Source organism: Sarcophilus harrisii, chromosome 4 (genome assembly GCF_902635505.1).
Source record: "Sarcophilus harrisii chromosome 4, mSarHar1.11, whole genome shotgun sequence".
NCBI classification, from domain to species: Eukaryota; Metazoa; Chordata; class Mammalia; order Dasyuromorphia; family Dasyuridae; genus Sarcophilus; species Sarcophilus harrisii.
In genome coordinates, this window is record NC_045429.1 from 22671094 (window position 1) to 22686505 (window position 15412).

The 15412-nt window shown below is 62.3% G+C and overlaps 1 protein-coding gene across 1 annotated transcript; it reads right to left on the bottom strand.

The window, feature by feature from the left end:
- Window positions 1-903: 903 nt before the first annotated feature.
- On the bottom strand, window positions 904-13929 carry LRRC42 (leucine rich repeat containing 42). The gene is made up of 8 exons (XM_031969076.1): window positions 13777-13929; window positions 6381-6867; window positions 4766-4897; window positions 4030-4148; window positions 3146-3234; window positions 2929-3042; window positions 1791-1869; window positions 904-1360 (listed from the first exon to the last, which is right to left on the bottom strand). The coding sequence occupies exons 2-8, from the start codon at window positions 6851-6853 to the stop codon at window positions 1086-1088; spliced, it is 1281 nt and encodes a 426-aa protein (XP_031824936.1). The 5' UTR covers window positions 6854-6867; window positions 13777-13929; the 3' UTR covers window positions 904-1085.
- Window positions 13930-15412: the final 1483 nt, after the last annotated feature.

Below are 15412 nucleotides of genomic sequence, written 5' to 3' on the forward strand. Positions count from 1 at the left end.
AACGCAGCAGGGCCGAGTCAGACCTGCTTCGAAGCTGTTCCTCGACCTCTAGGCAGATGATCCCAGAGAGCCCTTCTGGCTCTGGTCTCCGCTCCATGACCCGGATTTCGGGAGTGTCTAAGGGCCGCTGGGGGGGGGGGGGACTCAGCCCACAAGGCTTGCGTTCAAATGCTGCTTCTGCCTGCTCCCTTCCCTGCCAGAACTCCGGCCAGGAGTGTCGTCACTGGAGTCACCAGGGAGGAAACTCTGCCGGGAGGACGAGCTGGCTCCGGGACCACAATGATGGCTGCTGGCCCCGAGTCCCCCGGTTCTGACGACAGCAGCCCCTGCTCCGTGACCCTCGGTGGCTCCCTGCGGCCTCCAAGCCCCAAGCCTAAGGCACTGCCTGGCACCGAGTGCCCTCTGCCCACCTCACTCCTGACCCAGACAAGGCAGTCCAGGGACAAGTGGCCCCGGCATTCCTCCAACAACCCCAGCTCCCCGCTCCCCTGGCTGTGCCCCGTGTCCAGAGGCACCCCTTCATGGCTTCCTGGTCTGTCCCCAGCTTTGCTCCTGGAGGGCGGGGACTGGCTTTTGTCCCTTTTGTATACCGGGTGCTTAGCTCAGTGCCCGGCACTTAATGCCACATGGTGCCCTCAAGGTGATCTGCGATGAAGACCCGAGTTCAAATTTGGTCTCAGACACCCCCTAGCTGTGTTACTCCGGGCTAAATCATCCCTCAGTCTCAGTTTTCTCATCTATAAAATGGAACGCTAACAGCACCCACAGGGCCCGGTCTGTGAGACAAGTGAGGAGACATGCCGATGCTTAAAGCACTACCTCCATGCTGGCTATCGCCCCGGTGGCCTGAGAGTGACCACTGTCAGGAGGCTCCGCCCCCACCTCCAATCCAACACCACCAGCTAACAACAGCAAAAAAGTTTATTGGAAAAATTACTATGTATTGAAAATATACTGTAGAAAGGCTGGCCTCCTCACGGCCCAGATACGAGCGCCCCGCCATCGCGGCTCCCTCGAGCAGGCCGTGGCCAATCCCACCCCCAAAGGCCAACATGGCCGGTCCCTTGGTGCCCCACAACCCTCTCTCAGTAGGAATTCAGCAAGTCCCAGTCCTCCACGCTGAGGCAGACGTACTTCTGCCGGGACGCCGGCGAGGAGCTCGGCGCGGCCGTCTCGGGCTCCTCCAGCGCTCTCTTCTTGGCGCTCTTGGGCTCCTGGCTCACGGCCACCTCCCGCTTTAGCGCCGGCCCATGGCCTTCTGTTGCCTTCTCTTTATAGAACTGGAGTTTCTCGCCAGAGTTCAGGTGGGGGTCTGCTAATGGACACCTGGCGGGGGCTTCTGTCCGGGGCCGCTTTCCATCTAGGGCAGAAGCAGAGACAGCCTCCATGTGGGGTCCTCCCCAACTTCAGACCAGAGCCGCAAGGCGCCCCCTCCCCAGCCTCCACTGACAGGGAGCTCACTTCTTGCCGCAGCAGGGGGGGGTTCAAGCACCACTGAGAGCCGCCCACTCCCTGGGAGGTCCCGGGACCTGCCGCTCTGGCTACCCGGACACACTGGCACTGACACCGGGCCCACATCTCCCAGACTGGGCCGCTCCCTGGGCCCGAGTCCTGGCGGCTACTTACTAGTCATGAGGTGCCCCTGGCCCCCACTTAGCCTGGGTGGTCATCTCAAGATGACCGCCCGGCTCTGACACTCTGGACTCTGGCCTTCCTGCCGAGTGACAGTGACCGCAGCGTGAGCTGCTTGGTCAGCACAGCAGAGGCCGGCTGTGGCCACAGGTACGTACAGAAGCGCGACGCCGCTGTCCGGGGCTTGTCCTGGCCTGCAACGGCTCCGGAGATCACGCGCTCCCACTGCAGGACGATCTGGAACAGAGAGTGGCCGGACTTCAGCACCGTGTCACCAGTGGCCCGGCCCGTGGCCCCCTCCCACCCCCAGCTCTGGGGCCCAAAGCAGCCTCAGGGGACAGTGGGAGTCGCTACAGGCGGGCATCTCCAGGAGGGGGCCGGGGGCATTTTCTTGCCCAGTACAATTGAGGCTCCTGGAGGGTGCCCCTGGGCCTGGGTCTCCCATCCAGCTCGGTGGCGAGCAGCCCAGATGGCCCACCGCCACGCCGGCTCACCCCTCGGACCCTTACCACCACCTGGGTGCCACTGGAGTAGGGGGCTGCTCTTCCCATTTTGTAGATGGAGAAACTTGAGGCTGAAGCAACAACTCCCCTCTCCAAAATCCCCAATGAGTGGCCAGTCACTCAATTTCCAGAGCTCCTGTGATGGGGAACTCACTACCTAAAAAGGGCAGCACGTTCCCTTTGTGGGCGACAGCTTTGTTAGGGAACCAAAGTGGGTCTTCGTGAGCCTGGAGCTGGCTCAGGACGCTCCCTGTCGGGCTGGAGACCCCTGCCCAGAGACAAGGAGGCCCTTCCGGCCTCCAACATGGCCCTAGGGGACCGTTTGCTCTCTGTGTAAGGTGACCCCTCCCTCCCCCCATCACCCCCACTAGGGCAGAGAACCTCAGAGAAAGCATCTGGGAACAGGCTCTCCTGGCTTCTTGGCAGGGGGGGGCCTGCGGGTGAGGGGCACAGCCTGCCATGTCACAAGTTTCCAGAAGGGCCATCTCCCTGGAAACACAGGGGAGGTAAAAACCCTGGCCCCCGCTGGACAAGGCCTGAGGGGACCCGACCCTGGTCCAGGGAGACAGAGGCTTGGTCCGTCCGCAGGCAATGACCAGGCCCTTGAGCCTCTGGAGCCGGTGCCGGGGGTTGTGCGAGGGGGCTCCGGGATGAACGGCTGCCCGTAAAGCCTGATGTACAAAGGAGGCACCAGCAGGCGAGTGACCCAGTGGGAGGAGCATGAGGTGGGGCTCGGGGAGGCCTCTGCCTGCCTCAGTTTCCTCATCTGTGGGTGTGGCGCCGTGCCCAGTACCTGGTCTGCCCAGCCCTCCGTCTTGCAGCTGCTGTGGTCAAACTCTTTCAGAGGCACTTTGGAGTGAACGAGGCCGATGTGGGTCTGCAGCTTGTGCATGACGGCCTTCACGTCCTGTGCAAGAGAGACAGGCGGGTGAGGGCCAGAGCGCAGCTGCCCGGCCCGGGCCCAGCGCGGGGCCACCCGGCCCAGGCCCAACACGGGGCCGCGCCCTCACCTGCAGGCCTGTCCCCGAGATGTCCAGACAGTTCAGCTTCCTGAAGGACAAGAGGTACCCGATTCCTGCGTCGGTGATCTCCGGATTACCTGGAACGGGAACCACAGGGAGCCATGTCTGTGAAATAAAACTACTAAGGGTACACTTATTAAGCACCTTCTGTGTGCCAGGCACCAAGAGCCTCCCCTCCTCCCTCCAGGAGCCCCTGGCCTTATGGGGCAACAACCCAGAAGCATTTGGCACAAACAGGTGGCCGGCGCCCGAGACCACCAAGCCGCTTTGCTGCATGGAGCGGCCCACAAGCCCGGGCCTGCCGAGGTCCCCAGTGGCTGCTGCCCGTCCATGCCTACGTCCTGGTAGCCCCAAGGAGAAGGGCTGTTTCATGTCTTGCACTGGGTCTCCCTGCCTAGGCCAAGCAGACAGTGGGTGCCTCATAAATGTTGCCGACTGGCTGATGTTTAGTGACAGTCTCTAGCTGGGAATCAGGGAGACAAAGAATCGTCTATGCGCCTTTGCTGGACAGCCATTCCCTCGAGGGCTGTCTGAATGGGAACGAGGAAGGAGTCACGGCCCAGGTGAGTGTTCACAAGGACGCAAAAGGAAGCAGGGGTTGTGAGGATGGTGGAGGAAGGGCACGACGGCCTTGACCGTGACCCAGGAGGACAAAGACTCCCGAATCACACAAACCCTCCTCGCCTCGTCCCACTGAGCAGCCAGGAATGCTCTTTTCAGTGTGGGGTTCAGGACAAAGGCCGGACTGGTTATACAAAGGTGGCCACAGGGACCGGCCCCAGGGAGCCCGGCCTGGAGCAGGCAGGGGCCTGGCAACGATGTTGGGTGCGGACACGTCTCCGCTCTGGGGGAGAAGGACCCCCCAAACTTACAGGACAAGTCGAGCAAGGCGAGGTTCTCCAGCCCTCTTCTCATGACCCGAACAGGAGCCGTCATTCTCCGGAGCCCGGCATCGGAGAGGCAGTTGTCCTTCAGGCGGAGCTGCGTCACACTGGGGGAAGAGACCTCCCAGGTCAGAATCCCTGGGGGCTCTCACGGCGTCGCCCTCCTGGTCGCCCCCGCCACAGGCTCTGGTCTTTACACCCGCCCGCCCATCACATCTGGCACTGGGCAGCCACGGAGAGCCAGGGGATCATTTCGGATTCTCAGAAGTGATTTCTCTGGTTATCGACACGAGCTCAGCACCCCATTCCTTGAGCCCCACCCCTGCAGGCCGCCCAGCGCAGACCCGAGAGCTCCGAGCCAGGGCCGGGGGACGGGTGGCCGTTTCCCTGCCCCAAGACCAGCACATGTGGCTGCAGGGCTCCTCCAGGAGAACTCAAAGGTCATTGCCAAGGGGATGAGAGTGAGCTGGTGCCCAGGCTGGAAGACCAGCTGTAGCTGGGAAATGGTTGGGAAACAGGGCCCACAACAGCACCCACCCAGGTGCCAGCAGGGCCCGAGGGACCAGGTCAGATCCAAGGTAGGTTCTGGCACACAACAGCAGGGGCACGAGAAAAAGGGGCCCAGCCAGAGCCCTTAGCCAGCAGCTGGCCCCCTGTAATCGGCACAGCAGCCAGGGCCCTGCTCCCTACTCTCCCTGAGACTGGGGCCCCCTGCCGGCCCTACCTGGACAGGGCCTCGTTGGTGAGGTGTTCCAGGAGCTCATGCTCATCTCCGAGCTTACAGCAAGAGAGGTCCAGGCAGGTCAGCTCCCGGAAAGACTTGATCTCTTCAAGCTTTTCCGAAATCACCAGGTACCTGCCGAGCACAGAGAACAGTGGGCACACAGGTCCCGAGCACCTGTGGCAGGATCTCTTCCAGCCCTGGCAGGTGCCAGCCCTGAGAGGCGAGGGATTTCCAGGCCCTGCCTCCTGCCCTCGGCCCCCTCACAACCTGCATGTGGTCGGCTCGCAGAGCCAGGCGGCAAAGGAAAAGTTAAGGGCCCAGGTGAGCCAAGGATGCTCAGCATCCTGACATTTCCCCCTTCCCCCCGAGGCAGTTGGGGTTCAGTGACTTGCCCAGGGTCACACAGCCAGGAAGTGTTAAGTGTCTGAGGCAGATTTGAACTCGGCTTCTCCTGACTTCAGGGCTGCTGCTCTATCCCCTGCGCCCCCAGATGCCCCTGCACTGCGACATTACTGGGTGGCAGCAGCCCTCCCACAGAGAAAGCCACTGAGAGTCTCCGCCTCGGCTGCGAAAGGGCAGCCCCTCCACCCGATGACGTGGTTACCCATGAAGTCGGAGAGAAAAGTGAGGGGGGTGCTTCTGGTGTACAAGAGCGGCTGTGAGACAGCATCGCTGAAAAGGTGCTGGGCTAGGACCAGCAGGCAGAGGGGAGGGGCCCGCAGGCGGGGATGGGGGAGGGGGTGGGAGGCCCAACCCCCAGGCCGAGGGCTCGGGCCCGATGCCCCTTTCACACTGCTGCCTCAGATGCCTGCTGCCCGGCCCAGCTGGTGCACAAAGGAACTTGGTCCTATTTTAATTGGATGGCACGTAAAGCCATCGTTCTCTGCCTCCCAATCACAGAGCTTGTGGGGATTTGGAGGATCCCTGAGCCATCAGAGAAAGAAACGCACGGCCTCCGAGAAATTCGCCCAGAGGTTTTCGGGGCTCCAAGACTAGGGCGTCAGTGGGGACGTGAGAGCGGGCTCCCGTGACTGAGGGGTACAACAGAGCCAAGGCCAGGAAGCAGAAGGGCGCTGGCCCAGCCCCCGGGGGCACTCTGTGGGATGGCTGCCCGCCTGCAGGCCCAGGGAAGGGGATGACTGGACAGGCCGGAGAGCTCAGGCTCCTCCTGCTGGACAGCTGCTCCCCGCACCACAAGCCCCCGTCCTTCCAATTCCCTTCCCAATCTGGGAAAAAACAAAACAAAAACAAAAACCCTCCTTCCTTCAGTTTGCCCGTTTCCTGATGTCACCCAGACCAGATACCCAAATATGACCTTTGAAAATAAAAGCAGACCCCCTGCCCCCCCCTTACAGAGACAGCCACCGCGTCCCTCTCTGCTTTAGCTCAAGAAACCCGAGTTCCCAAGTCATTTTATCTTTCTGGGCCTCAGTCTCTCATCTGCAAAATGGGGGGCTAGCCCAAGGTGGCTGGATCAAGGCGGCACACCTCTCTGAGAAGTTCAGGGTCTGGCCCACACCCGAACGAGACCGCCCCCCTGCCCTGATGGGGAGCTCACTACCTCCTGACGGGGAACCATTCCCAACGATTCTCTAAGCTTCCGGACCCCCCTCACCTGTTCCGAAGACAGAGCGAGCAGAGCACCAGTCGCCCATAGGCCTCCGTGAACTTCTGCAGGGCGCGCAGCCCCGCGCCGGGCTCCGCAAACTTGTGCCGTGCCTCCGCGGCCGAGAAGAGCTTCTCGGCGATCTGCTCGGGGAAGCCGATGAGTGAGTCGATGTGGTCCACGTTGTCGGAGATGAAGCCCAGCACGAGGCTGAAGAGGGACTTGGCGGAGTAGCGGAGGTTGCCCTCCCGTGTGTAGGTGAAGATGAAGTGGTCTGTCTTCTCCTTCCGGGCCGCGTCATCTTCCCGGTTCATGCACAGCTCCACAGAGAAGCCTTTGGGAAACAGCCTCAAAGGCCTTGGCTCCCGTAAGCTGCCCGTGACACCATCCAGGGCCAGGCTTACCATGTGCAGGCGCCCATTTTCCCTGACATAGATAGGACCTGGATCCGGGCAACTTTGTGATTTGAGGTAGCACGACATTCCCCTGGCTGCACCTGCAAAAAAGCAAGATCCAAAGGGAAGAGGTTGGACTCCGAGAGGAGACTGTACCCAAGAGAGGAGGCTGGCCCCAAGATACAAGGCTGGATCTAGCCTGGATCTAAATAAGGAGGCTGGACCCAAGAGCCAAGGCTAGATCCAAGTGAGAAGGCTAGCCCCAAGGGAGGCAGCTGGCCCTCTGGCAGCAGTGGTCCAGGAAGTATGTCCTGTGTAGCACCAGGTGAAGCCATGCTTGCAGTACTGGGGCTGCCTCTCCTTAGAGCCTCTGAAAAGCTGCTCCCGTTGCTGGGAGCGTGGCCCCATGTCTGAAACGTTTCTGCCACCCTCTCACAGCGGCAAAGTCAGTTCCAATCAGGCCCTGGTCAACAAGCTCCCGCCAGCATTCACCAAGCCCGAGACACCTGCCGGGGCGCCTGGGGAGGCACCCCTGACCCTCAGAAGCAGACAATCATTAAGCTCCCATGGCGTGCCAGGCCTTGTGCCAGGTAGCCGGGAGAAAAGAGTATTTCTCGTGTCCCTACAGCATGCCGGGTAATGCCCATCCAAAGACAAAAATAAGATCCTTCCCACCTAAGGGGAGACGGTGTCCACACATGGTCTGACTGTGCCTGACTCTTGGCGACCCCACTTGGTGTTTTCTGGGCAGAGATCCCGGGGAAGTCGGTCATTTTACATATAAGGAAACTGAGGCAGACAGGGTGGAGGGACTTGCCCGGAGTCGGCAGCCAGTACATATCTGAGAGAGTCCAACTTTGGCAAGAGGGAGCACCTACCTCGGCACCACCTCGCCCCCAAGGCCTCTGCACCAAAGAACGTGGCTCTGACCTTGGGCCTTCTAGTTTGTGGGGGAGGCGGGCAGCCAAGAAAACCTTGTGAAGGCTTAGCCCCAGAACTTTTAGTAACAGATAAGGCTCATTTTTACTCCCTGTGCCTGGCTGCTGCTGCTTGGAAAACAGGGCAGGATGGGCCTGGAACAAGATCCTGTTAGCCCCGGGAGCTAGAGAGCATCAAAGGCACTCATGCAGGGGCAGGAGGGAAGCACCGAGAGTGGGGGCGCCGCCAAGGAAAGCCTCGGCTCCCAGCAGCAGCAACACCCCCTCTGCCAAGTCTGGCTCCTGGCCGCCCCCACCCTCTGAGCCTGGGGGCTTGATCCTAAGGGGGACAGAGAGGAGGGCTTCTTCACAGTGGGAGGTTCTCTGCCTTCAAATAAGGGACAAGGAACTGTGGGTAGTTCTAGGAACACAAGGGTGAAGATGGGCTGGTCCAGTGTTCCAAAGCACATCCGTACACTGCCTTCTCAAGCCCCCCCCCACCCCCCTCAACTTGAGGGCTCTCTAGCACTTAGCCCAGGGTCTGGCATACAGCAGGTGCTTAACAAATGCCTGCTGATTGATTGATTGTCCCCGTTGCTCTATGACTCTCCTAATCTGTCTCCTCTTCTTCCCACGGGAGTCTCCCCTTGCCCTGAAATCCACCCCCCCACTCTGCATAAATCCTGTGGGCACAGAGTTGCTGCCTGCTGTCTCCCTGCTCCCCCTACCCCCGTCTGCCTTCTGGCATCCCCAGCACTTGGCACAAAGCCAGCACTTGATCAGCACTTGCTGACTGACCTGGAGCGCCCACAAGGGCACCAGGCGGGGCAGGGACGAAGCAGACTCCAGACTTGGGGAGCAGAGGCTCTGGAGGGGTAACCAGATGCTCGGTTATGGGGAAGCTTCCCGGAGGGAGGGGAGGCCCTGCCATGACGTGGCTGCCTCTGGGCCTGGGATCTTCAAGATCCCATCACTCCCCTTCCCTCCCCCCACCCTACAGCACCAGGGTAGGGGTGCCCATGCCCCCCACACACACACAGCTGGAGTGGGGAAGCCACCATGGGAAGGCACAGGAATGCAGCACAGGCCGTAAGGCAGGCTGGGGCCCTCATGGCCCAGAGGCTGCCAAGCTGGCAGGGTGTCCAGGGCCTGACCTACAGCAGCCCAGGGGGCTCTGGGATTTACCCCCAATGACGTGGGCTAAACAGGGCTGGGTGGAACTTGAAGCTGGGACCCTGGACTCCCAATCGGGCCCTTTCCTAAGCACACCCCACCCTGGGGAAGGTCACGAAGGCCACACAAACAGCAAAGGGCAGGGCCGGCTCCTCTGGCTGCACCCAGGCCCCCCGCACTGACTGCCCACGCCTGGCTGGCCGTCCAGTCTCAGAGGTGGACAAAAAGGCCAACTCTTCCTTTCCTGAGGTTTCAGCCCCCATTGCCCTGCATGGGGCTGCCCCAAAGTCCAAAGCTCATCCCTCCTCTGCAGGAACTGGCCCTGGTTGTGGGGCAGCCCTGTGCACTCCCTAAAAGGAGGCTCCTGGAAGTCAGTGAGGGCCAGGAAACATAGGCCTCCAGGAGGAAGGCAGGGGCCCACAGAGCTGGCCCTTCAGCAAGGACCCCCTTCTGCCCCAGACACAGGACCGGGCCTTCCCAACACCCAGGCTCTGCCCCAGGGGCTTTGCAGATGGGGCCTGGGGAGCCGCTGGCCAGTTAAGGGTCTGAGGCGCCGGACAATGAAGGGACACGGAACCGAGCCCACACTGCTGACCTATGACCTATGGCTTGTGCTTTCATCCAAGGACATAATTCAATCCTTGGGTCCGGGCAGCTCTGCCCGAGCCTCCTCCTGTTTTTTCTGGGCATGTTTTAGCACGCTGCACCCACCGCCCCCACGCAAGCCCCTTCAGCACGGCAGACAGCCCCCGCTGCCAGAGCGGGAGCTGGACTCCGGGACATCCCCTTGCACCCGCAGGCCTATGGTCTCCTTGCCAACCAGAGGCAGGCGCTACCCGCCCGTGCCACAAGCTCCAAAGCCCCACAGGGGGCCGGCCACCCCCCCTTCCGTGGCACTTCACCATCAGTGGCCAACTGCAAAAATCAGGCCCGCCTCCCTCCCCAGAGTGACCCGAAAGGTCACACCCTGCTTGCTGGGCACTCAGACCCCCTCTGCCCATTGGCAGCATTTAAAAAACTGCATGGATCCTGCCAAGTCCTCACCCCCAAACCCTTGAGTCCTCTCCGCTGCTGCCCGGGGGGTGGGGGGGGAGGAGCTGCTTGGCACTAGTTACAAAACTCCCTCTGCCACCACTTGGACCTCAGGGTCAGGTGGACCTGGTGCCCGCTGCCATGACAACGCTCTGCTTCTGGCAGGCCGTTCCCAAGGCCCAGGGAGCCAGGACCTCCTGATGGAGACTCGGAAGGATCCTTGGACTAGCACAGCCTGAGGGACCCAGAAAGGTCACGTGGGATCCAACCTTTACCCTTCCCCCTCCAGGAGGGCCTCCCTGGTGCCTGATCGGATGGTCTCCAGCTGACCAGGGGCTCTTCCTGACGCGGCTCAGCCTGCCTTCCTTACAGCTCGTGGCCCTTGCTGACAATGGGGTCAGGGACCACCTCTTACTCACTCCAGGTCCCCAGGACCAGGCCCGGACTGGACCAACAAGGTGACAAAAGTGAAAGGTTGTGGTCCCCCATCTTCCTCGCCCTCTGCCCTGCAGCCTGACCTGCAGGGAGTCCCCCAACACCGCAGTTCTCTTGTCCCTTCCCTGTCTGAACCATCCCCCCTCCCCTCTCACCATGACCCCTCATCAAGGCTCCCAAGTGTGATGACACACTGGCCTCTAAATCCTGCACTCCAAACAAAACCCATCACCTTCCCCCAAGGACCCCCTTCTGATCTACTCTCAAGTCCTGTGGATCCTAGGTCCATGACACCTTTTCCTGCCTCCTCAGTATAACATAAATACATGTATGTAATACCTACTATGTACCTGACACTCCAAAATGGGGACGTGACTTAGGCATAAAGGGTGATATTATAAGCAAATGATTTACCTATCAGGTCTGGGAAGAGAGGAATTTATGGCCAAAGAATTAGAGAATGTTATGAAAGGCAAAATGGACAACTTTGATTTCACTAAATTAAAAACTAACAAAACAAATGCAGCGAAGATGGGAAGGGAAGCAGAAAACTGGAAAACACTTTTTCCAGCCAATGTTTCTGACAAAGGGCTTATTTCTAAAATATATCAGGAAGGGAATGCAATTTATAAGAATATAAGCCATTCCCCAATTGATAAATGGTCAAAGGATATGAACAATTTTGAGATTAAGAAATTAAAGCAATAGACAGTCACATGAAAAAATGCTCTAAATCACTATTGATTATAGAAATGCAAATTAAAACTCTGAGGTAGCAACTCATACATCTCAGACTGGAAAAGGTGCCAGGAAAAGGTAACGATGAATGTTAGAGAGGATGTGGGAAAACTGGGACACTGATGTTGGTGGAACTGTGAACTGATCCGACCGTTCTAAAGAACAACTTGGAATTATGCCCAAAGGGCTAGAAAACTGTGCATCCCTCTGACCCAGCGGCGTCTCTTCTGGGCCTGGATCCCAAAGAGATCATAAAGAAAGGAAAGGGACCCACATGTGCAGAAATGTCTGTGTCGGCCATTTTTATAGTGGCCAGAAACTGGAAATTGAGTGGATGCCCATCAGTTGGGGAGTGGCTGAATAAATGGTGGTATATGAGTGTCACTGAATGTGATTGTTCTATGAGAAATGACCGACAGGAGGATTTCAGAGAGGCCTGGAGGGACTCACAAGAACTGACGCTGAGGGAAACAAGCAGAAAACTTTGTGCACATCTAAGGCGGGACGGTGCGATGATCACGATAGCCTTGGCTCTTCTCAGCGGTTCAGTGATCCAAAGCAATCCCAATAGACTTTGGACAGAAAATGCCGTCCGCGTCCAGAAAAAGAACTAAGGAGACTGAGTGTAAAGCAACATACGCTATGTTCACTTGTCCTTTTGTGATTTTTTCTCTTGTGGTTTTTCCTTTTGTTCTGATTTTTCTCTCCCACCATGATTCATGAGGAAATATGTAAAGAAATGAATATACAGTCATGTGTGCCTGCCACTCAAACATCTGATTTGATGCCCACAACAATCCTGCAAGATAGATGCTACTGTTACTCCATTTTACAGATGAGGAGACTGAGGCCAGCGGCGATCCGGTGCCCTGCCCACTTCCAGCTGTCTGTGACTCCGTTGCTCTCTCTATGAGGCCAACAGGCCGCTCTATTCACTTTCCCCAGGCCGGCTGTCCTGCCCCTGCCTCCCCCCACTCTCCCCACCGCCTCCACCCTCTGCGTGGTCGCCACAGGCACTTTCTGAAGTCCCTCTGTGGGCCCCCATTCTGTCCCAAAGGCCCAGGGGCCGCCCACCCCAGGCACAGGCTTTCTCCACAAGAATTCTCTGGCTGACTTCTCCCAACTGCTTTTCAAACCGCATTTCAGCTGGTTTCCTTGTAACGTGCGTATTTACTGGAGGGGCACAGGCCTCCTTCTGTGCGCCAAAGGGCTCCGGGGCACAGAAAGCCAAGCGAGCCGGCTCCGGGACAAGCTCCCAGGGAGGGGAGGCGGCGGCCGGGCCAGCGCCCCCTCGGCAGGCCTCCTTCTATCCCGGGCCCATGCCCAAGCCCAGACCCGGCCGTCCCTGGGGACGGAGGGGAGGCTCTCGGGGAGCTGCCAGCCTGGGGGGGGGGGCAGGCGCAGACAGGAGCCCCCATCGCCCCCAGCCTCCCTTGGTCTCCGCCTGCTGGCACTCTCTCCCCCTCCTCAAGTGACTCCAAAAGGGCCGAGCGGCCCGGGGCAGCCCCCCCTCCGCGCCCCTTCCCAAGCTGCGGACACCCAAGGAGACCAGGCGGGCAAAGCGCCACAGGGGGGCGGCCGGCATCGGGGTCTCGGCTCCGGGGCTCCCAAAGGAGGCAGGTCCGCGGCCGCCTCCCTCCCAGCGCTTGCTGACCCGTCCTTTATCCTCCCTGCCCCCCCACCCCCGGGGCTCTCTGGGCGGGCCCTGGCTCCCACTCCCCGGAGGCCGCGCCCGGGACCCAAAGCCGCCAGCGGGACGGAGCAGGGACTGAGGGGAGGAGGGGGAGGGGCTGGGCCGTTTCCCAGGGGGCCGCGGGGCTGTCCGCCAGCTCCCCGTGGAAGATGCCGGAGGGGGGCCTCTCCGGGCCCGGGGCCGTCCTGGCGGGGGGCCGGGCGGTGCTCTCTGCCCCGCCTCCACTGCCCTAGAACAGTCCCATTGTCCCCTCTGAGGAGATGGCCGAGGCCCCCCCGCCCCCCCCCGCCAGCCCCCATGACTCCCTCAGCCAAAATTACTAGTGGGGGGGCTGGGGGGGCAGGTGGCACAGGGACCCCCCCCCGTCGGGCCTCTGCTTCCAGCTCCCTCCCCCAGGACAGAAGCTGGCCACGTTGGCAGCGCCCCCCCCCCGGGAGGGCACAGCGGCCAGGGCGGGAATTCCAGGGAGAACGTCCGCGGTGGGCCCCCGTCCCTGGGCCGCCCCCACAGGCTCCCGGGCTCCCGTCCCTGGGCCGCCCCCACAGGGCTCCGGTCCCTCCTCTCGCCCCTCGGGCCCAGCGCCCCCTCCCGGACTGGCCCGGGCCCCCTGACCTTGCAGGCGGCTCCCGGCCCCGCCCTCCCCGGGACCCCCCAGCGGGGCCCCAGGCCCCTGCCCCCCTCGGGCCCCCGGGCCGGGATTCAGGGCTGGGGGCAGGGGCCCTCTCGGGGCCTATCGCACGGTCGGCGCTTAATGAATGGGGGCGCGAGGCCTGGGGACCCCAACCTCCGCCCAAAGCGCCCCCTTTCTCTCCCGGCCCTTCCCCAGGTCGCCACGCCCACTCCCCTCCCCCAAGGCCTCTCCCAACGAACGCTCAAGGACCCCTCCTCTCCCCGGGCCCGGGGCCTCGCCGCGGGTGAGCTTGGCCCGGCCCTTCACCCGCCGGGCCCCGGCCTTGCCGCCCGTGCCCGAGGCGGTTGGCTTCCCGCTGCGAGGCGGGGGCTCCCAGCCCGGACCCCCTTACCTGCGCCCGGCCGCCGGCGGCCGCGCCCCGCCGCTCCTCCTGCTCCCGGGCTCGGCCCCCCTCCGCCTCGCCGCGAGGGCTCCGCCGGCCGCGGGCCCCGGCCTCCCTTCGCGGACTCGCCCGGCCCGGCCGTCCGTCGGGCCCCGGGACCCGGCCGAGGGCAGAGGAAGGGGGGGGAGGCAGCGGGAAGAGGGGGGGCGCGAGCCCGGGGGCGCGGGCGCGCAGAGCGGGCAGGCGCGGGCCCAGGAACGCGGGCGCGCGCACGGCTGGGCGCGGCAGCCGCGCAGGCGCGGCAGGGTCCTGGGCAAGGCGCCGAGGATCGAGGACAAGGGGAGGTGCGGGAACTGCGGCTGGGCTGGGCTCCCGCGGGGACTGCGCGGGGGGCGGGGGGCGCGGGCGCGGGACCAGAGGCGCTCCCTCCTGCTCCCTCTCTTCTCCGGCGGGCGCGCGCCCAGGGGGCGGGGCTTAGCGAGGCCGGGGACGGGCGGGAGGGCGGGGCGGGTGGCGGGAGAAGGGGCGAGGCTGGGAGGGGGCGGGGCCGGGCAGGGGGCCGGGCGGGTGGCGTTCAGGTTCCGCGGCCGGGGCCGGGACTTGAGGAAAACCGGCGTTTGGCTGGGAGCGAGCGTCAGGACCGGATGGGGCAGGCTGGGCCGACGGAGGACGGGGAGGGAAGATCTGGCCGGGAGCAGGGGGGGCCGGGGCATGGGAGGAGGGGCCGGAGACGGAGGCAGAAGCCCTGAGTCCAGGGGCCGGAAGGGGCCGGAAGAAAGGGGCGGGGCTAAGCGGAGGGCAGGGATTGGTGAAGGCGAAGGGGGCGGGGCGAAGGAAAAAGCGGTGCGCGTAGTCGGGGGGGGGGATGGGGGAGGTGGGGGGGAGGGGGCGGAAGTGGAGGACCGGAGGCCGGCGACTGGCCACGAGGGCTGGGAGTGGGGAGAACCACGGAACAACTCCCGGGCTGACGGGGGCCCCGGTTCCTCGGGGTGCAGCGGCGAAGCTGCAAGTCTGGCCTCCTGAAGGCGGCACCCGATCGGACCTTGGCGGGGGGCCCTCTGCATCCGTGTCCGGAGAGGGACCGGGCCCCCAGGCTCCCCTCCCCCCCCCCCCCCCGTCCGCTGAGCCAGTGACGCGCGCTCCGAAGCCCCGCCCCTCTGCCCCGCCTCCTTTGGGGGTTTTCCTAAGGCGGCTTCCTTCTCCAGCTCTTTGACAGGTGGGGGGGCGGGGGAAGCGGCCTGCCCAGGATGTGAATCCTTCACGTGACCAAGCCCCCACTTTGGTGCCTGCCATCATCGGGTGTCTGCATCAGCCGCATCACTGCTGGGTGGGGAGCACTGTGCTAAGCACGGAGGGGAGGTGGCCTCCTACAGAGGTCCAAGTCTAGCGGGAACCCTCACCACAAACGGAAGTAACAGCAGTCCGCAGCATTCCACACACAGCACGGCGTCTTCTCCCTTCCTTTCCCTCCCATTCCTGCTCCCTTTCTCCCATCCGGTCCAGGTCCTCGGCACTTATTGCAGCGGGCCGACCTAAGGGTCTTCCAACTTCCGGGCTCTGCCTCCAGTTGGTCCTACAATACCGCGGCCAGACCAGGTTTACACACTGTGCCCCTCTGGTCCAGAAGCCTCTTACGGCTCTCCAT